At 40.6% G+C, this 21,476-nt stretch overlaps 2 protein-coding genes and 1 pseudogene across 2 annotated transcripts; all 3 read left to right on the top strand.

Moving 5' to 3' along the window:
- Positions 1-3,032: 3,032 nt before the first annotated feature.
- Positions 3,033-4,319, top strand: LOC110769656 (putative F-box protein At5g55150). The gene has a single exon (XM_021973680.2). The coding sequence runs from the start codon at positions 3,033-3,035 to the stop codon at positions 4,317-4,319; it is 1,287 nt and encodes a 428-aa protein (XP_021829372.2).
- Positions 4,320-8,987: 4,668 nt separating this feature from the next.
- LOC110769649 (F-box protein At2g05970-like) lies at positions 8,988-10,175 on the top strand. Its single transcript, XM_021973676.2, has one exon. The coding sequence runs from the start codon at positions 8,988-8,990 to the stop codon at positions 10,173-10,175; it is 1,188 nt and encodes a 395-aa protein (XP_021829368.2).
- Positions 10,176-15,055: 4,880 nt separating this feature from the next.
- Positions 15,056-16,270, top strand: LOC110769639 (F-box protein At2g26160-like; annotated as a pseudogene).
- The last annotated feature ends 5,206 nt before the right edge of the window (positions 16,271-21,476 follow it).

The following is a 21,476-nucleotide window of genomic DNA, read 5'->3' as shown; positions in this document are numbered from 1 at the left end:
TATTTTTAATCACATGGTTATCATTACATAAATTATTGTAGGATTGCATCAGAGCTATAGATGGTACACATATTCCGGCAATGGTGAGGGGACGCAATGTAAGCAGCTATCGTAATCGTCATGGAAAGATATCACAAAATGTATTAGCAGCTTGCAGGGGCGGACGCACGAAGGGACAAATGGGGTTAAGCGACCCCATGGAAGTCGGAAAAAATGGTTGTGGAGGTCTGAGGTGACCCCATGGATTGCTGGTTTGCGACCCTATAGCGCACACCACATGTTCGACGAAATGCCGCAGAAGCCTTGTGTTGCACCTCCACGCCGCAGCACCTCGTGTTGCACCTCCACGCAGCAGCACCTCCACACGTAAGTTACTCCCTTTGTTCTTGGTTGCTTCTGCTCAAAGAGCTTTTGGCAGTAGCACCAGGTGGAAAACCAACCACTAGAAAAGAAGATGATATCTTGAATACGCAGCATTTTGGCTTTGGACTCCCTTTAGTGAAACTATGCGTTTAGTTTCACTAATGTCTAATGGCTGTTACTTTTTTTCCTTTTTCCTTTTTTATTTATTTATATAACACACTTTTATTTATTATCAAGGTTTGGTTTCAAGATGGGCCTACTATTTTTGGTTTCAAGAGTGAAATAATAAAACACTTTTAACCCATATCCAAATGTAATGTAACATAAGACTATCCGTTTTAATTAAGAACAACTAAAAAACCCGATTAGGATACATTAAATAAATTGTATACATCAAATAAATATATACAACCTCTAAATATGGTCAAAAAAATTTTGAAAATTTTACACTATGACCCCATGAGTCGACAATTCTGGATCCGCCACTGGCAGCTTGTAACTTTGATTTGGAATTCATGTACGTTATTAGCGGGTGGGAAGGTTCAACTCATGATTCAAAGTTGCTAAGTGATGCCTTATCAAGGAGGAACGAACTTAAAGTGCCCCAAGGTAAGTACTTATATTTTTTAAATGATAAACATGTATGTATATATGAATATATATATATATATATATATATATATATATATATATATTTTAATTTACATTTCATACTAATTTTATATGTATTGTATATATAATTAGGTAAATATTTCTTAGTGGATTGTGGATTGTGGATTTCCTAATCGAAGCCAATTTTTAGCTCCATTTCGAGGTGTGCGATATCATCTCCAAGATTTTGCATGTCATGGTAATGACCCTCAAAATGAAAATGAATTGTTCAATCTTTGCCATGCGTCCTTGAGGAATGTGATCGAGAGGATATCTGGCATTTTTAAATCGCAGTTCACAATTTTTAAGTCAGCGCCTCCCTTTCCATTTAAGGCACAAGCAGAGCTTGTGTTAGCATGTGTAGCACTACATAACTTTCTTCGCAAAGAGCATCGTTATGATGAATTTCCAATTGAACCAATAGACGAATCTTCATCTTCAGTATTACCAGTTAATGAAGAAGATAATTTTGAACCTATTGTTCAAACCCAAGAGCAGCAACGAGAAGATGTTAATGCATGGAGGGCTAGCATAGCTTTAGATATATGGAGAAATGCCCGTTTATTTGCACTGTGCAGAGACTACTCAATTCAAGTTTGAGACTTTGGGGATACCTATAATAATAATAATCTCACGAAGATCATGAATTTTCAACCTTCCATGGATCCGAATGTTATTGGTGGTGGCAACATGACGAGTGATGAACGATGGTTGGTGGAGTCAATGGGTGATCTTTTGCTTGTGGGGCAGGAACAGTTCGTGAATGATTCCAAAGGAGCAGTGGAATTTTATATCTACAAGTTAAACATTGCTGCCAAAACGTGGGAGAAGGTGGAATATTTGCGTGATTGTGCTTTATTTTTGGCCAGAAATCAACTGGCAATGTCATTATCCACCCAAGAATTGCCAGGATTAAAAGAAAACTCGATTTATGAGGGGAAGCTGCAAAAGGGTTGTGATGATAATTTTGATATTCATGTAGGAGTATACAACCTAGAAACTATACTTGTTGAACCATATTATACAACTCCAGTGCCTGAGAACCTAGTTTTTCACCACCCGTTTGGATTGTGCCTAGTCCTTTCGGCCCAATAAGAGAAAAGATTGTGCTTAGTGCTTGGTTATGTTAGTCTCAAACTGTTTTTGTTTGTGTTTAATATGTAATAGGTAGGCTTATAAATAGGTTGAGCACTTTGTGCAAGTTATGTTATATAACTTACATCTCTGGGAGACATGCTCTCATAGCCTTGGGCTTCTAATTAATGTGGAAGGCCAGACGGTCTAGCGATGGTGGTTCGGCAGGCTGCGGAACAATAGTAAGGCTGGTGGTGGTGATGGGATACGTTGTGCGGTGGTGACTTTCTTTTTGTTAATTTAACATTGCTTTTTATAATATTTTTATTAAACAAAATACGCAAAATACATGTCACTATTTTATTAATACGTTGTGCGGTGGTGACTTTTTTTTTTGTTTTTTTTCATCTCATAAGCTATATATGAAAAAGATTTGGGTCTTAAAAGTTTTTGAAAACCCAACAAGCATAACCCGAATGATTAGCAGGCAACAAGGACACATGCCCAATCTGGCGCAAAGTCCTATTAATACGTCCGATTTTAGACGGGCTACAAATTTTTGGAGTGGGAGGGAAGTCGGCAAAAGGAAAGAAATCTCAAATACAGGAAACTGGGGAAGGAAAAAAAAAAAAAGAGAAAAAAAAAAGTTGGCAAGCAATAGAGTTTTTATGAATTCCGCAACCTTAATTAGGAAAATTCTGTGAATTTTGTTCTCTCAATTTGTTTAGGAAGACTCTTATTTCTATTATTTTATTTCTCCTTTTATATTTTGGTGCCGATGACATAACAATGGTACAAAATTGCCCTTTTTCATCCCAGCGCAGGATCTACTATATATATATATATATGTAAATTTCTGAAAGCCCAATCTCAGCGCTGCTTATAAATACATGTAAATAATTGGGAATCTAGCTAATCATATCCCAATAATATCCTCATCATCAATGGCTATGGCTTGTTCCACCGAAAGAAGGAGGCTAACTTATTCAAGCACAACATCAACAACAACAAAATGGACTGATGAGCTCCCACCCGAGCTGTTAGGGTTGATCGTGAAAAAGCTCACTTCGAATGTCGTCGACATCATTCGCTTTGAAGCCGTCTGTTCTTCTTGGAACCGCGCTGCAAGATTGTATACCTCTGCCCCGTATTACACCCAGTTGCCTCAATATCCATGGCTCATGCTCCTCATCCTCCGCAACCCCATCCCCGACAAATGGAGTTGGTGCCCCAAATTCCCTCGTATTGGTCATGAGAGCAGGTGCTTCTTCAGCCTTGCAGAGAATAAGGTTTACAAGATGGACTGGAAAGCGTCTCAAGACTTTCATGGCTATGGCGAGTGTTTGGGTTCATCACATGGGTGGCTGGCGATTCGGGAGTTTAAAACAATGATATTATCCCAAGAAATCGTTCATCTTTTCAATCCAATTTCTAGACAACGCTTGACGCTTCCATTGAGGCCGGGAAAGGCTTCAACTGCTAAAGTTGTGCTTTCCTCGGACCCCTCTTGCAACAACAACTTTGTCGTTGTGGTAATTTATGATATCTCCTTGGGACCGCCAGGAATAGCATTCTATCAGCACGGCAGAGGAGGAGGCAACGCTGCTGCATGGACTGACTTAGAGGGTTCACATCATCACTATTCTGATATTGTATTCCACAACAATGGCCAATTATTTGCACTGTCCACCAACCACTCAATTCAAGTTTGGGACTTCGGGGACACATATAACAATTATCCCACGAAGATCATGGATTTTCAACCTTCCATGAATCGGAATGTTTTTGACGGCCCAATGACGCACCATAAAAAATGGTTGGTGGAGTCAATGGGTGAGATTTTGTTTGTGGAGCGGCAATGGTTGTGGTTGGGGTCTGATACCAAAGGAGCAGTAGACTTTTATGTCTGCAAGTTAAACATTGCTGCCAAAACGTGGGAAAAGGTGGAGTGTTTGCGTGGTTGTGCTTTATTTTTGGTCAGAAATCAATCGGCAATGTCATTATCCACCCGGGAATGGCCAAAATTGGAAGAAAACTCGATTTACTATGCAGAAACGTATCAGGAGGGTGATCTAAATAAGCGGAAGCTGTATGGGGGTTGGAATGAGATTCGTGTTGGAGGAGTATACAAATTCAACTTAGAAACTAAAGTTGCTAAGCCATATTATATAACTCGAGAGCATGTGGACACTAGTTATTCAAAACCCGTTTGGATTGTGCCTAGTCCCTAGTGATGTTGGCATCAACTATTTTTGTTTCTGTTTAACATGTAATAGGTAGGCTTATGATAGGATATAATTTGCTATTACTAATAAGTCTCTAGAAGTTCTAGAGTTATACATTGTATGAGTTGGGTGTCTTGTGGTATTCTTGCATCTTAATGTCAATAAATTGTCGTAGGTCCATCAGTTATAGTCCATCAGTTATAGTGTGAAGCCAAAAGCATCGAATGAATGTTATGAGAACTACCGTCAATAGTCTTTAGTTTGATCCATTTCTTTCAAACAACACTTCTGTTCCAACATCATATATATATACATACGTATATGTAACATGTTGAATTATTTTGGGTTAAAAAGGCTATAAAATTGAGCTAATGTCATAGTGGAAATAATATGTTTGGCCTAAGACCAGTGGTCGCAGGTTCGAGACCCTAAGCACCAATGTGTGTGAGTAAATTTCCTTCACCTTCCTACCTTTGATTTTAAAAAAAAGGCTATAAATAAAATTGAATACAAGCCTCAATCTCAATATGCGGTTGGAGTTTTTATACATACATACGTGTATTTCATTGTTCTTTTATATATGTGATCTTGTTTGCTTATACGATTGTTTTCTTCTACTAGTTTAGACCACTTGTTCTATATAAAGGTGAAGGTAAAAAGGGAAACGAAATAAATCTAAATTTGAGTTCAATGCAAGCAAAAATTGGTAATGAACAAATAAGTTAAAAAACCTAATACCTTTTAAAAGGCTTAGTTGTTCTGGTAAACAAAAAGCAAAGAAACCCTAGGAGCTGCTGCCCCTTTGGGGTCAGTGGCTTCCCATCCCCCCTCCCTTCTCTTCTCTTCTCTTCTCTTCTCTTCTCTTGTGCTCCTCCCTCCCTCCTTGCCCCTACTTTCCTCTTGTTTCTTTTGTTTTTTGTTTTTTTCAGACTTAGTTGTGGCTGGTTCTGATCCCGTCGCTTGTACTAAAAAAAAAAAACATTATTTCCGAAGTTGAAATTGTTTCTTGACCTAAGACTCATTTCTAAAATTATTAAGCCTTTTAGTTGATGGGTCAAATGCAAGAACCCCATTTTGAGTGGGAATGGAATCCAAAATTAAATAGCGAAACTACTAAAAGGTTCTATCCTAATCCAAACTAGGAGTTTATTTCAACAACGCAAATAAATACATGTAGAGAGCGCAATATTTTGTTGAACTCTCAACACTAGTTTAGAGCACTTTGTGGTGGTTTGTTCTATATAAAGATGAAGGTAAAAATGTGGAACAAAATAAATCCAAATTTGAGTTCAACGCAAGCAATAATTGGTAATGAACAAATAAGGACAAATAAGTTTATGAGCAAATTTGTGTTTAATGTATTTTTTGGTTGGAGTTGTTATATATATATATATATATCTTGAAATGGAGATTGAATTATTGAGGATTTAAGGCTATGAAATTGAATACAAGCCTCAATCTCAGTGTTGTTGTGGTTGGAGTTGTTATATATATTCACTGATGGTTTATATGTGACCTTGATTGTTTATATAATTTTTTTCTTCTACTAGTTTAAGGCCCTTTGTGGATGGACTTGTTCCCGAATATTGAAATTTATGTTGACCTAAGACTTATTTTCTAAAATTATTAAGGGCCCGTCTGGTAACGTTTTCAGAGAGTGTTTTCAGAGAATATTTTCAAAGAATGAAAACATGAAAACAAATTTGGATTTTCAGGAAATGAAAATGCGTCTGGTAGATAATTAGAAAACATCTTTAGAAAACAAAAACAATGAAAACGTGTTTGGTAGTACAATTGTTTTTCAGGTGTATTTTTGATAATTTCAGTTCTATTATTTTTTTTAATTCTGATATTTTTAGAGGCTAAAATTATTATAAACAATGAAAATATATATGGTAGTACAAATTGAGAATAATATTATGTGAATTATTTTTCAAGGGTATTTTTTCTAATTTCTGTTTTGAAAAAATATTTTTAAAAATATATAATTTAACAAATGAAAACTTCTATTGTTTTTTAAAAGATAAAACTATCTTTTATCTCCTTTCTTTTTTCTTTTTTCTCATTTTCTTTCTTTCTTCCTCTTTTCTTCTTCTTTCCTTCCCAGACCTGTTCCTTTTTCTTTCCTTCTTCCTCTTCTCTACTTTCTCTTTTCTTCTTCCTTCCCTCTTTTTCACTCACTCCTCCTTCCATGACATGAATCTCATCAACCCACCTCTCTGGTTCCACTAATTAATGGTTGTGGTGGTTAGATTAGGAGGTGAAGGTGGTTGAGCTGGGTATGTGGTGGCTGGTTTCTCTCATCTCTCCCTCTGCAACTCTCTCTCTCTCTCTCTCTCTCTCTCTCTCTCCTTTCTTCTCCCTCTTTCTGATTCTTTCTCTTCTTCCTCTCTGTCTTTTTCTTTTCTTTTCTTCTTCCTCTCTGTCTTTTTTTCTTAGTTGCGGATTTGTGTGATTATGAGTTTTTTTTTCCTTGAAATTTTGGGTCTGATTATGGCTAGAATGAGGAGATTTGATTGTTTTAGAAATAATTTGATTGGATTGTTTGCTCAAATGACGGAGGAGAGTTGGCTTTGATTCCGAGAGATTGAAAACAAAAACGACTTTCTGGCGTTTTCAACATTTATTCATACTTTCATTTTCATTCTTAGAAAACAATTTCAGCTTGTTTCTCAAAATAACCCACCGAACACATTTTCACGTGAAAACATAAAACAAAAACAGAAAATGGCCCTTAAAAATGATACCGAACGGGCCCTAAGTCTTTTAGTTGATGGGTCAATGCAAGAATCCGATTTTGAGAGAAAAAACCTAGAATCCTAAATTATATAAGGAACCTTCTAAAAGACTCTAATCCAATAGGAGTTTATCACAAGTTCACAACAACGCAATTAAATACATGTAGAGCGCAATACTCACAACAACTACTTTGTGGTCACTGGTCAGGGTACTTTATGAAAAGCTATTCAACTACTGCCTTTTACAAGCATGGAGACAAGCATAGAATGACATGGAACCGCTTAGACGTCTCATTAGAAACCATATTAGGATAGTACTTTTTTATTTTATAAAAACTCAATATTAAGATAGTCCTTAGTTTAATAAATCCAACTTGCTAAGAAAGTTTGGGGGCGATAGTAGTACTAGCTAGGATGGGTGACCTCCTAAGAAGCTCTTGTGTTGCATCTCATTCTTTTGCTAACGGGTTTTTAGTGTGAAAGTCAAGGTCGATTTTGAGATTTTGAGGGCCCTATGCGAAACTTAAACTGGAGCCCTCACATAATCTAATATTTGAAATATTAAAATATTTTTTTCGCATGACTTAATGTCATAAAACAATTTTTTATATAATTAAAATTCATTATCAATTAGAATGTAATAACAATCACAAATCAATTTCATAATTTTTTTAATGTTTTCATTTGATAAAGTTAAATATTAGTATGTTTGGTAAAAAAACAAAAAAAAAAAAGAGTTCAAGAGAAAGAAGAAGGTATGAATTTTTTTTTTGTTTTGTTTTGAGCGGAAGAAAGTTTTTTTTATATTTATTTTAGGAGAAAGCATATGGGTGTGATATATACTACGAATTTAAAATGATTTAAATTTTATTTAGTTGGATCCTTTCCCTTTGGTTTTTTTCTCACATGCTTATGTTTTTTTAAAATAATTTAATTTTTGTTGTTAAAAAAAGGTTTATTTTATTTTATTTTATAAAATAAAAAAACTAATTTAAATTTTGTTGTTATAATGAAAAAAGAATAAAAATACGAATAGAATGACATCATTGAGTCGAACCTGGGCCTTATACCAAGGAATATACCGTAGAAATCAGCTCCACTAAATACACTTTAGTTTCAATGTACTGAACGGTGGAGTATAAATACAGTTTTTATAATATTAATATATATAATATAAAGTAAAAAAAAATTTGGGGCCTAAAAAATAAGGACCCTGTGCAGTGGCGCCACTTGGACTCTGTGCAGTGCAGTGACGCCACTTGCACCATGCCAAGGCCGCCTTATTGGGTTTTAGTCATCATGGTATCCGTGTGTGTGAGTTTCTTCTCCTCTTCCTAACTTTGGGAAAAAAAAGAAGTAAAACTCAATTTTTTTATGAAATTTAGAAAGTATTTTTTAAAGCTGTTGTGACTTGTGAGAACACTAATAATTTTAAAATAAGGAGCTTTAATATACTTTACCAAACATCTTGTTCAACCAAAATGATAAAATAAGTGGTATTTTTAGAACGCGATCATAATTATAAAATGTAGTGAATCAATATTTTACTCGAGAAAAAACGTAATGAATAATTAGAAGCCGGAAACGGCAAGTCAAGGAGAGGGCATTGTTCCATCCCAGCAGGATCTATTATAAATATTGCATTTATTGCTCATGGTCCGTCAAGTCAAGGAGAGGGTTAAAACGGTAAAATGAGACTGGTGTATTTCAATTTTCTTTCAATCCCACAAAGGACACGTGGAGTAATAAAAAGTGAGAGACTCTAGCTAGCTACAATCACCTGTGGTTAATTAGCATTCCTCATTAGGAGGGGAAAAGATCTCTTTATACTCTGTATCCTAATTCAAATAGGATTTATATCATAAGCGCCACCTATAAATACATGTAAATACTTGGGAATCATATCCCAATATCATCTTCATCAGCAGCAACCGCTATGGCTTATACTTATTCCACCAAAAGGAGGAGGCTAAACTATTCAAGCACAACACCAAATAAGTGGGTTGATGAGCTCCCAACTGAGCTGTTAGGGTTGATAGTGAAAAAGCTCGCTTCTAATTTCATGGACATCAGTCGCTTCAAAGCCGTCTGTTCTTCTTGGAACGGTGCTGCAAGATCGTATACCTCCGCCCTGTTGCCTCAATATCCAGGGCTCATGTACCCCTCCACGCGATGGGGTTGGAATGGGAAGGGCATATGCTTCTTCAGCCTTGCAGAGAAGAAGGTTTACAAGACGGAAGTGTCTCAAGGCTTTCTTGGAGTCGTTTCCTTTTTGGGTTCATCACATGGGTGGCTGGTGATGGGGAACGTGGCTTGCAAATTCGGTGAAATTCGTCTTTTCAATCCAATTTCTAGAAAAAGCAGGACGCTTCCTCCCTTGCCGCGCGGGTCTCCAATCAGTAAAATTGTGCTTTCCTCGGACCCCTCTTGCAACAACAACTTTGTCGTTGTGATAATTCATGAGACCTTGAACGTACCGACAAGGCTAGCATTCTATCAGCACGGCAGAGGAGGAGAAAACGCTAATGCATGGACTGTATTAGAGGGTTCACATGATCATTATTTTGATATCCTACTCCGCAACAATGGTCATTTATTTGCACTGTCCAAAGACCACTCAATTCAAGTTTGGGACTTCGGGGACACCTATAATAATAATAATCCCACGAAGATCATGCATTTTCGACCTTCCAGGGCTCAGAATGGTATTCATGGAACCTTGATGGGGAAAAAAAAATGGTTGGTGGAGTCAATGGATGAGCTTTTGCTTGTGCAGCGGGAATGGTTGGGGAACAATAGCAGAGGAGCAGAGAAATTTGATGTCTACAAGTTAAACATTGCTGCGAAAACGTGGGAGAAGGTGGAATGTTTGCGTGATTGTGCTTTATTTTTGGCCAAAAATCAACCGGCAATGTCATTATCCACCCAGAAATTGCCAAGATTGAAAGAAAACTCGATTTACTTTGCAGATGAATATCACGAGTTTTCACATGGTGATATTATTGATATTCATGTTCGAGGAGTATTCAACTTTGAAACTAAAGTTGTTAAGCAATACTGTATAACTGGAGCGCAAAACTATGGTTATTCACCAGCCGTTTGGATTGTGCCTAGTCCTTGGTGATGTTGGTATCAATCATATTTTTGCTTCTGTTGAACATGTAAGGGGTAGGCTTATGATACAAATAATTTTTAATAATAAGTCTCTAGAAGTTGTACAGTTATGTGTCTCATGGTATTCCTATGAGTTGATTAATTAGCATCTTAATGTCAATGATTGTAGTGTGAAGCCAAAAAGCATTGAATGATGTTATGAGAACTTCCGTCAATAATCTTTAGTTTTATCCATTGCGCTTATGTTTCTAAGAGCATATATATATATATTGAAATGGAAATTGAATACAAGTCTCAACAATCTCAGTGTGTGGTTGGAGTTTTTATACATACATATAAAAACTGAAGCTCAACGCAAGCAAAAAGGGAAACGAAATAAATTCAAATTTGGGTTCAACACAAGCAAAATTTGGTAATGAAAAAATAAGTTCAAAAACCTAACAGCAACACCTTTTTTTTTTTTTTTTTTATAGTTTTTTTTTTTGGCCAAGACGCCAAGACAAAAACCTAACACCTTTAATCAACGTTATTCCCGAATATTGAAATTGTTTCTTGACCTAAGACTCATTTTCGAAAATTATTAAGCCTTTTAGTTGATGGGTCAAATGCAAGAACCCGATTTTGAGTGGGGGAATCTACTAAAATGACGCTCATCTAGAATCGAAAATTATATTAGGGAAACTAAAAGGCTCTATTCTAATCAACACTAGTTTATCTCAACAACGCAAATAAATACATGTAGAGAGCGCAAATAAATACATGTCCGAAACAACAATAATGGCTAAGACAGCATCTCAATTGCTCCATCGTTGCACAAATTAGTCATCTGATCTCCAATCTGAGTTGTTAGAGCTGATGTTCGAAAAGCTTGCTTCAATTAATTTTGTTGACGTTCTTCTCTTTAGAGCTGTTTGTTTGTCTTGGAACAAGGCCATAAAATCTTACATCTCTGTTGCTGCTAAAAATAACACAACAACGTTTCCTCAAGCTCCATGGCTGGCGATCCCTATAGATGAAAAATACGATGGGATGATACTTTGCGCTTCTTTAGCCTTGCGGAGAACAAGGTTTACAAGCTCAAGAACGTTGCATTTAGAGGCTCTCCGTTCGAAGGCTTTCACTACGGAACAATTTGTGTGGGATCGTCGCACGGGTGCCTGGTGATTTGGAAGGAGGATGATGGCATGATGCATCTTCTCAATCCGATTTATGGATCCAGAATTCAACTTCCATATTACAAAACCCAAGTAGTTAAAGCTGTTGTTTCTTGCGACCCGTGTCGCAGCGACAGCTTTGTGGTTGTGGTACTTTACGGAAAGCTGTTTAACTACAGAAGATTATCATTTTGCAAGAGTGGAGACAAGCATGGAATGAGATGGAATGGCCTAAATGGCGGGGATTATGACGGCAGCTATAGTGACATTATATTCAACAATGGTCCTTTATTTGCATTGTCCATGAGAAGGAACTCAATTGAAGTCTGGGACATAAGGGGGGAAGCTCATAACCCCATGATAACTATGAGTATATTTCTTTTTTTGGGTCGGAAGTAGATTTCATTAGAAACCCCAAAAAAAGCACAACAATACAACATAAAAATGAAACCCAACCAACTGAGCTCAGCAACAAAGCAAAAAGGCAAGAGGCCCAAATAAAATGCAAAATAAACAACAACAAGCTTAAGGCCCAAAAGGCATTAAGCCCACACAAGCCCAAACCAAGGCCAAGATAGCAAACAAACGCTAAACAAAACTCAGCCTAGCCGCCGTTGCCAATGCCTGAGATGACATCACCGGGACAAGTTGAGGGGATGAGCTGCCACACCCAAGGGGCATAAAAAGAAAAAAAGCACAACCCATAGATCCATCCAAATACCTTAAAATCACACATATTACATATAAGCAAAAGGAAGCCAACCACATGAAGATCATCACCTTCCAAATCAAAACTGACAAATCACCATAACAAACACAAAAACCAAACAAAGATCAACATAGTAGAAGGAGGTGGTGCAAGCACCCGAGCAAGAGCAAAAGCTAGAACTCTACACATCTTCAGAGTTGTACGCGAAAAAAATGCATTTTTAGCTAGTCGAAGCTGCCACAAGTTGAAGCCAGATCAATAAAGAGGAGAAAATTTTCGTGGGAATGGACAATACCAAGACTGTAGAGAAGGGATTTGAATGGAGTGGAGGAATAAGAGGAAAGGGGTGGATTTTTATTTTTGCCTTTTCCGTATGCAGTTTGAGCACATCATGAAAGAATTAGATTACAAAATGTATGAATGAATATTGAGATATTTAGTCATATACCCATTCTTAACACTAAAACTATAAATAAACCCTACACCATTTAATTTTTATAAACAAACCCAAAAAATGATAGCTTGTCTTATTGAATTTAATTTTGATTATTAAATTACTTTGATGCCCTATTGAGTGTTTTGGGCTTTTTTATGAGGTTTTGGAGTTTGGTTTGTTTTAAGAAATCAATGGCAGTTTTGTAATTTAAAAGAAGTTAAAATCCTTTTTGTTATGTTGTAATGAGTTTTGGGTGTGTTTTTAAAGTCCATTTCATATAGGGGTTTTTTTTAAAAAAAAATTTGGGCTCCTATATTGGGTATAATAGTGAATCTCCCATAAATATTTAAGGATTTAAAATTGATTAATACAAAGAATCCAACTCCCGTTAATCCACAATGTGATTGACATTGAGATTGTCGGGACTTCTTGTATTGTTATACCATGAAAATCATGAATTTTCAACGATTGTTTTGTCTTGTTTGATGGAGTCAATGGGTGAGCTTTGTTTGTGGAAGATGTTATGACCTATCCCCAGCCAGATAAAAATTACAATTAAAAGAAGGGTAATCTGCTGATTTGCCCCCTGAACTTGTACATAATTCTCAATTTAGCCCCTGACCTTTTTTTTAGCAAATTAAGGGCTCGAATTAAATTTTATTATCAATGTTCCCCCACCGTCAAAATTCGAACATTTCATCCATTAATCCGTCCATTTGACTCACGTTGACTCTTTTTTAGGGTTATTTTGGTCGTAGATTGAATTACACATATAAAAAGGGGGGGGGGGGGGGGGGAGGGGCAAGAGCTCAATATTGCAGAGATCCCCAATTCACAAGAAAATCGCCATTTATCTCCAAAATTATCTGCAAAAACAACTACCATTTTCACCAAAATATATACTTCGGAACTACACAACAAACAATTCACACCCAAAGAAGAAGACCCAAAATTTGGAGATAAAGCAGATTTAGCTCAAAGAATTACAAAAAAAACCTAGTTTGAGCTTTTGCCTGAATACCTAAACCATGATTGGCATCTCAGTCTCCACAGCCCTCTTTGCAAGTTTTCCATATGAACCCATCTCGCCAACCAAACCCAATCCTCACAAATGATCTCCAAAATTATGCTTCAAGGATAAAACCGCCACCTACCCAAGGCTTGGGTATAGATTAACAGTCGAAACGGAAGAGAAGGGTGGTGATCGGGGCTTGGAGAAGGCAAAGCGGTCGAAGAGCTCCAACCAGGAGCGGCACTCAGAGAGGCCGTTGTGGAGATTTTCCGAGATGAGGTTGAGGAAGGCGCAGAAGGTTGGGGTGGCGATTGGAGCTTGGTATAAGGCGAAGCCGTCGGAGATTGCGGTGGTTGTAGATGTGGTTGAGCTGGAAGAATCGGAGGTGGGGTTGGGTTTGACATTGCTGGGTTTGTGGTTGCTGGTTGGGATTTCTTGGTTTGTAGGGGAGGGGTGGTAGGGGTAAGGGGTGGTCATGGGAGAATTGAGGGGAGAAAGAAATCGAGGGGTGGGGGCTGGGCTCTCAGGATCTTTTTTCTTTAGTGTCTTTTTCTTTTTTTCTTTTTTGGTTCAATTTTTCTCTTTTTCTTCAATTTTTTTTTTCCAAAAAGAAGGCGATGAGTGACCAAAATAACCCTCAAAAGAGAGTCAACGTGAGTCAAATGGACGGATTAATGGATGAAATGTTCAAATTTTGATGATGGGGAACATTGATAATAAAATTTAATTCGAACCCTGAATTCGCTAAAAAAAAGGTCATTGGGTAAATTGAGAGTTATGTACAAGTTCAGGGGGCAATTCAGCAGATTACCCATTAAAAGAATATTAAGCCTTTTAGTAAATTGGTCAAAGCAAAAATCCACTTTGGAGTGGGTCTCAACTGGAAAACTAGATTACCGCTCTATCCTAATCCAACAGTCCTGATCTCTTGGACTACAGGGGTTCAAGAGATTTGTGGTCACTCATCGTTGGATGTAAATTCAACGGTTCACTCATTCTTGCACTCCTTTTAAGAAACTTTTTTGAACCATTAAATTTACATCCAACGGTGGGTGACCACAATCTCTTGGACTCTTGTGGTCCAAGAGATCGGGACTACCTAATCCAAATAGGAGTTTATACGCAAATATATACACGTAGAGCACAAAACTTTTTGCAACTCTCAATCTCTAATTGCTGTTGGGGGATTTGAATGTCTGCAGCATATTGTCCGAACAAAAATAATGGTTGAGAAAGCATATCCACTGTTTCATGTTCTACCATTTTTTCCATCTCAGCAGAAAGCTATCTGTGAAAAATACTTGGGTCCTCGAATTACCTGCAAGCCCAACAAACATAAACCAAATTTTTAACAGGCAACAAGGCCGCATGCCCAATCTCGCGAAAAGCCCAATTAATAAGTCTGACTTTTTTATGGAACTCGTGGCAAGGAAGAAAATAATTCATTAGGTTCTGGCAAACCAAAAAAAGAAATAATTCATTAGGGTTTTATCATTAGCACATCACATCACCGCATATAAATACATGTAAAAACAATACTTGGAAACTCTGTGATCAAATCCGAATATCGTCAATGGCAATGGCAATGGCTTGCACCACCGAAAGAAAAACAACACCACCAAATAGAAATAGGTGGGCTGATGAGCTCCTACTTGAACTGTTTGAGTTGATCTTGAAAAAGCTCGCTTCAAATGTCCTCGACATCATTCGGTTTAAAGCCGTCTGTTCTTCCTGGAACCGCGCTGCTGCAAGATCGTATACCTCTGCCCCCTTGCCTCAATATCCATGGCTCATGCCCTCCATCCCCAAGACCCCTCCTATTGATCATGAGAGCAGGTGCTTCTTCAGCCTTGCAGAGAATAAGGTTTACAAGATGGACTGGAACTGGAAGAAAACGTTTCATGGCGATGGTGTTTCCCGTTTGGGTTCATCACATGGGTGGCTGGCGATTAAGGAGGTGAACACAGAAAAGAAAATCTACAACGAATATAAAGAAATCGTTCATCTTTTCAATCCAATTTCTAGAGAACGCTTGACGCTTCTCTTGGCGCCAAAAATGACTAGAACTGATAAAGTTGTGCTTTCCTCGGACCCCTCCCACAACAACAACTTTGTAGTTGTGGTAATTCATAGTCGCTTCTTCGAAGGGACAGGGTTAGCTTTCTATCAGCATGGCAGAGGAGGAGACAACGCTGCTGCTTGGACTAACTTATCACATGGGAGTAGCTGTGCGGATATGGTATTCCACAATGGTCATTTATTTACACTGTCCATCGTCCACACAATTCAAGTTTGGGACTTCAGGGGCACCCATGATAATAATAATTATCCCATGAAGATCATGAATTTTCGACCTTCCATCGATGGGAATGTCAATAGCATGGCGGTTGATGAATAGTTGGTGGAGTCAATGGGTGAGCTTTTGCTTGTGGGGCAAGAACGGTTGGGGAATGATACCAGAAGAGCAGTGAAATTTTTTGTCTACAAGTTAAATATTGCTGCCAAAACATGCGAGCAGGTGGAATCTTTGCTTGATTGTGCTTTATTTTTGGCCAGAAATCAATCCGCAATGTCATTCTCATTATCCACCAAAGAGTTGCCAGGATTGAAAGAAAACTCGATTTACTTCACAGATTTGGATCATGTGCTTAAGCTGAATGAGAGTTGTGGTGAGGGACGAGTATACAACTTAGAAACTAAAGCTATTGAGACATATTATCCAACTCAAGCGCCTGTGAGCAATCAATATTGGAATTCACCACCCGTTTGGATTGTGCCTAGTCCATGGTACTAATGTTAGTCTCTCAGTCTCGACTGTTTTTGTTTGTGCTTATAAATATGTTGAGCACTTTGTTTACACCATAATCAACCGAGCATGTCCAGCCTCAAAACGGCTAACACCAAGGCAGACATGCCTCCTCCCATGCCGAAGGAAGACACCCTTCCAAAGTGCCAGACCTGTGCCGAAGCATCCGACTGCTGAAGCTCCCGATTGCTAAACCTAACCTCCATGACACGTGTCACCACCACAACGACTGGCACAAAGTCCCATATCGGAAATGTACACAAACCTCCCACTTTCACTTCCCTATAAATAGGGAACAGTGCCCTAGTAAAAAGGGTAACTAATTTCTTACCTTTACCGTTACTCTGCCAAAGTTACTACTTATAGCTGACTTAAGCATCGGAGAGCCTTCGGCCGGCACCACACCGGTGTCCGAAGCTTAACGACTGCTTCTTCCACTTTGTCTTCTGCAGGGTACCTAGCTACTGAAGGTCCTAGCCACTTTCCCTGCTGAAGACCCAAGTCTTTTATCTAAGTTGACCCTCTACCATTTTGAGCCTCAACAGTTTGGCGCCGTCTGTGGGAATCGACTTCTGAATCCCAGCTATCTCTACCAGCACCGCTGGCTCCTTCTCCTATCAGGCCCCGCCGCCTCTTCTTCACCCCACATTCAGCCATGCCGAGCGAAGCCAGCCATGGTACCCAGCGCCATACCCCCCTTGGCGACTCCTCCCGAAAGAAACCTTTAGCGGAGGGGGATCTCCTATCATAGCGCTCCCATTCAGTCTGGGCCTGACAAAGGCAAAGGCCATCTCTATCCGGAGACAACCAAGTCGCGATTCCTCCACATCTCCCCATCGAGGGATCGACCCCATAGCCCAACAAAAATCTATAAAGATTGCCGGGACCGTATCTCAGAAAGGCGGAAGAAGCCTATCCTCATCAATGTCGACCTTGATGACCCCAAGGTGACACATCTGGGCCCCCCACCGACGCCCACCCGCTTACCCAACACGGAGGGCGCGGGGGACTCAGATGACTAGGAATCTTACTATCCCGAAGCCTGGGAGTCCTACCATTCCGAAGACTTCGGGCAATGGGAAGATTACCCACCACAAACCACACCACACCACACCACAGGCCTTCAGCACACGACGCTCTTCCACATGCTGACCCAGCTATGTGCCTCCTCTTCGAGAAGGTCCGACGCCTGGAGAGCGAGCAGCATCGCAGTCACCAGCCCCTCTGGGCAAAACCGCGACCTGGCCCCTTCACCGAGCGTATCCTCAACTATCATCAGGAGAAAGACATTCAGCCACTTCGTATTACCTCCTACGCAGGCACAGAGGACCCCCTCACCCATATCCATTCCTTCCAGTCCGCCCTCGGATGCAAGGGCCTTAGTGACGAGGGCATGTGTCTCCTTTTCCCTTCTACCTTCAGTGGCGCAGCCCTGAATTGGTTCTACAGGTTAAACCCCCGAACTATCAACTCCTTTGATAGCTTGAAGCAAACCTTCCTGGATCATTTCATGATCCAGACCGATCGCCTCTACTCCGCGGACGATCTATACATGCTTCGTCAGGGGGAAGACGAACCCCTCCGGGAGTATGCAGCCCGCTTTAGTCATGAGTACTCTCGCTGCCCGGATACCGATGATCGGGCTGCCTTCGGCGCCTTCAAGAGTGGCCTTAGAGAATCCAACTTCCGCTACCTGGTCCACAGCAACCCATGGAACACATATGCGGAACTGATGAAGCAGGCCGCTGTCCATGCAAAGGCTGAGTACTTTAATTCCAAACGTGGCCCGGCTACCTTGGCACGTGACGCTCATGTTAACCGCCCCCCTGCTCCGGTACCCAACCCAGCCCCACCTCAATATTCTGCTCCCACCCAAGACAACCAGGGTACCCAGCATCCCAAAAGGAAGGATAGCTACCAGCACACCTTCAGCAATGGGAAGCGTGGCAGACATGGCAACCATCACCAGTCCAACGGAAGCAACCCCCCCAGGACAGGTGATCGGGCTCCACTCCCTTTCACACCCAAGCCTAGATTCGAGGTCTTCACCACCCTCAACACCACCTATGAGAATGTCCTGGTGCACGAGGCACCAATGATACCCAAGCCTCCCCCCCGGAGACCGACCAGCAAGCCTATGCCAAACACAGGTGTCTTCTGTCGCTTTCATCAGTTCAGTGGCCATGACACTGAATCTTGTATTTCCTTGCGCAACATCATTGAGGGACTCATCCGTGAGGGGAAGCTGGATAAATATGTGCACAATCTCCCACCCCCACCTAACCCTCACCAACGGCAAATCAACATGATTTCCACCATCAGTGGTGGCCCTACGTTGGCTGGCACATCCAATAACTCCATCAAACATTATGTCCGCTCCACCTATGCGCACCAGGTCTTCAACACCGTGCAGGGTCGCCTGCCGAAGACCCAGAAATCAGGCTAGGCCCCCATCACCTTCAGCGAGGAAGAGGAGCGTGGTGTCATTCTCCCTCATGACGACCCACTCATCATCCGGGCGGACATCTCTAACTTCGATGTTGGGCGTATCCTGGTGGACACTGGCAGCTCGGTCAGTGTGATGTTTGCTGACGCTTTCAACGAACTCCAGGTCCCTACTCACTTGCTGGACCGAGGTATCACACCTCTGGTGAGCTTCTCTGGCGATATTGTCCAGCCCATTGGAAGCATTCACCTCCCTATCTCCATTGGCTCAGCACCACGGCGAGCAACGGTCACCACTCCCTTTCTCATCGTTGACTGCCCCACAGCCTACAATGTCATCCTTGGGCGCCCCGCCTTGGCCCAAATGAAGGTCTTCATTTCCACGCACATGTTGTTATTGAAGTTCCCTACACCCCATGGCACGGGCACGGTGCGTGGCGACCAACTTGGCGCCCGAAGCTGCTATGCCTCAACAGTGAAGTCCACCACTCGCCAGCGTAAGGGTGAGGCCCTAGCAGTAACCAAAGCCCCAGCCCCTCCTCGAGCTGGCACTGAGCGACCTGAGGACCCCAGGGAGGAATCTATCACCCAACTAGCCGAACCTGTGGAAGACCTTGAACTAGTTACTCTTGATGACAACATCCCAGACCGACAAGTCCGAATCGGCACCTCTCTCTCACAAGAGCTTCGCTCTGACCTTGTCGCCTTCCTCCGCCTCAACTCTGAGGTCTTCGCCTGGTCTTACAATGACATGCCCGGCATATCACCAGACGTCATATCCCATCGGCTAAGCATCAATCCTGCAGTCCGACCCGTTCGGCAGAAGCGTCGTGCTTATGACCCAGAGCGATACGAGGCCATGAAGGCAGAGGTGGACAAGTTAAGCAGCATAGGCTTCATCAAGGAGGTAGACTATCCCACGTGGCTAGCTAACGTGGTCATGGTTAGGAAGCCAAAGAAAGGCTGGCGCATGTGTGTAGATTACACTAATCTCAATCGGGCTTGTCCAAAGGATAGCTTTCCTCTACCTAGAATCGACCAACTCGTGGACGCCACAGCATGCCATGCCCTTCTTAGCTTCATGGACGCCTACTCAGGGTACAACCAAATCTTCATGCACCCTGACGACCAAGCCCACACCTCCTTCATTACGGATCGCGGCCTCTATTGTTATAAGGTTATGCCCTTCGGCCTCAAAAATGCTGGAGCCACTTATCAGCGCCTGGTGAACAGCCTCTTCGCCCCATTGATTGGCAACACTATGCAAGTTTACGTCGATGACATGCTAGTCAAGAGTCGTACTGCTGACCAGCACATCACTAACCTATCTGCCATGTTCACCATCCTGAAGCAGTATAGGATGAGACTCAATCCCACTAAGTGCGCCTTCGGTGTGGCTTCGGGCAAATTCCTTGGCTTCATGATCAGCCAACGGGGCATTGAAGCCAATCCAGAGAAGATCCAAGCTATCTTAGACATGAAGATACCAACGACGGTCAAGGACATCCAGAGCCTAACCGGGCGCGTCGCAGCCCTCACCAGGTTTATCTCCAAGGCTACTGATCGCTGCGCCCCCTTCTTCAAAGCTCTCAGGGGCACTAAGCGTACCATCGCCTGGACCCCAGAGTGTGACAAGGCTTTCAACGAGCTCAAAGAGTACATGAGCCGGGCCCCTTTGTTGTCAACCCCTGAACCTGGAGACATGTTGTGTAGATACAGCTTCACCAAAATGGATTCAGTTGCATCCTCAACTTGTGATACTCGCAAGTGCACGAACCGTTCGGTAGTATAGCGTATGTAAGTGCGAGGTCGATCCCACGAGGATTGGTGATTGAATGATTCAATTCATTTTCCCTACACAAAACAGAAATGAAAAAGAAGGGAAATAAATAAAAACAAGGAAGAAAGAAAATAACTAACTCAAGCAGATAAGTTCCCAAGTTCAATTAGATTAACGAATTGATTCTAGCTAATGTATGATTAAGCCATGGTGTGTGGTCATAACCTTGTGTTCCTAATTCCCTAATTTGATCATTTGTTGTCTAACCTAAAATTAAGCATTAGGAACCCATTAAGCATAGAAGAACAATTTAAACAACCAAGCATGTATCTAATCCCTGTTGTCGAATGTCCATACATACTCTTCCTATTCATAGTTCAATTCGAATTAAAGCATGGTGTCTACTCTTAATTCAAACCAAGATAGCTAACATGCAAGCCTAAATGGTGATCAATCATTCAAACTAGCATATTAACTTATAAGCATAATGAATAAGAACAAAAACCATAATTGAAACTTGGAAACTAATCAAACTTGAAACTAAAGAAAAGAATGTACATTACAAGAAAAATAAATTACAACTAAGAAAACATTAAAGAAAGCTAGAATTGAGAACTAGAAAGCAAAACTAAGAGAATTTGAGGGAGAGAAGGGAAGGGAGCTCTAGAGAAGTGTTTGAGAGCTCCCCCCCTTGGGGTGTGTTTACAAGCTTGGGAAACCTCACTATATATAGGCCTAAGGAAGCTGAAAATCTGAATTAATTATGGCTAATGCATACAACACTTGTTTTATAAAATCTGAAATGGTTGATGCACTTCACTAATGCATACAACACTTCCATTATAAAATCTGATATGGTTGATGCACTTGTATTAGAAAATCTTGAATTGGTTGATGCACCAATAGATCCCACCAGTAGCCCTAGCTCATCTTCATGTCACCATGACCAAGCTTCCAACCAGAAATGAT

The sequence above is a fragment of the Prunus avium genome, chromosome 1 (assembly GCF_965620075.1).
Source record: "Prunus avium chromosome 1, drPruAviu1.hap1.1, whole genome shotgun sequence".
Lineage (NCBI taxonomy): Eukaryota > Viridiplantae > Streptophyta > Magnoliopsida > Rosales > Rosaceae > Prunus > Prunus avium.
This window is presented reverse-complemented; position numbering and strand designations above follow the sequence as displayed.

Bases quoted from the DNA above. Each gene is read 5' to 3' on its own strand.
- LOC110769656 (XM_021973680.2), top strand. From the start codon at position 3,033: ATGGCTATGGCTTGTTCCACCGAAAGAAGGAGGCTAACTTATTCAAGC.
- LOC110769649 (XM_021973676.2), top strand. From the start codon at position 8,988: ATGGCTTATACTTATTCCACCAAAAGGAGGAGGCTAAACTATTCAAGC.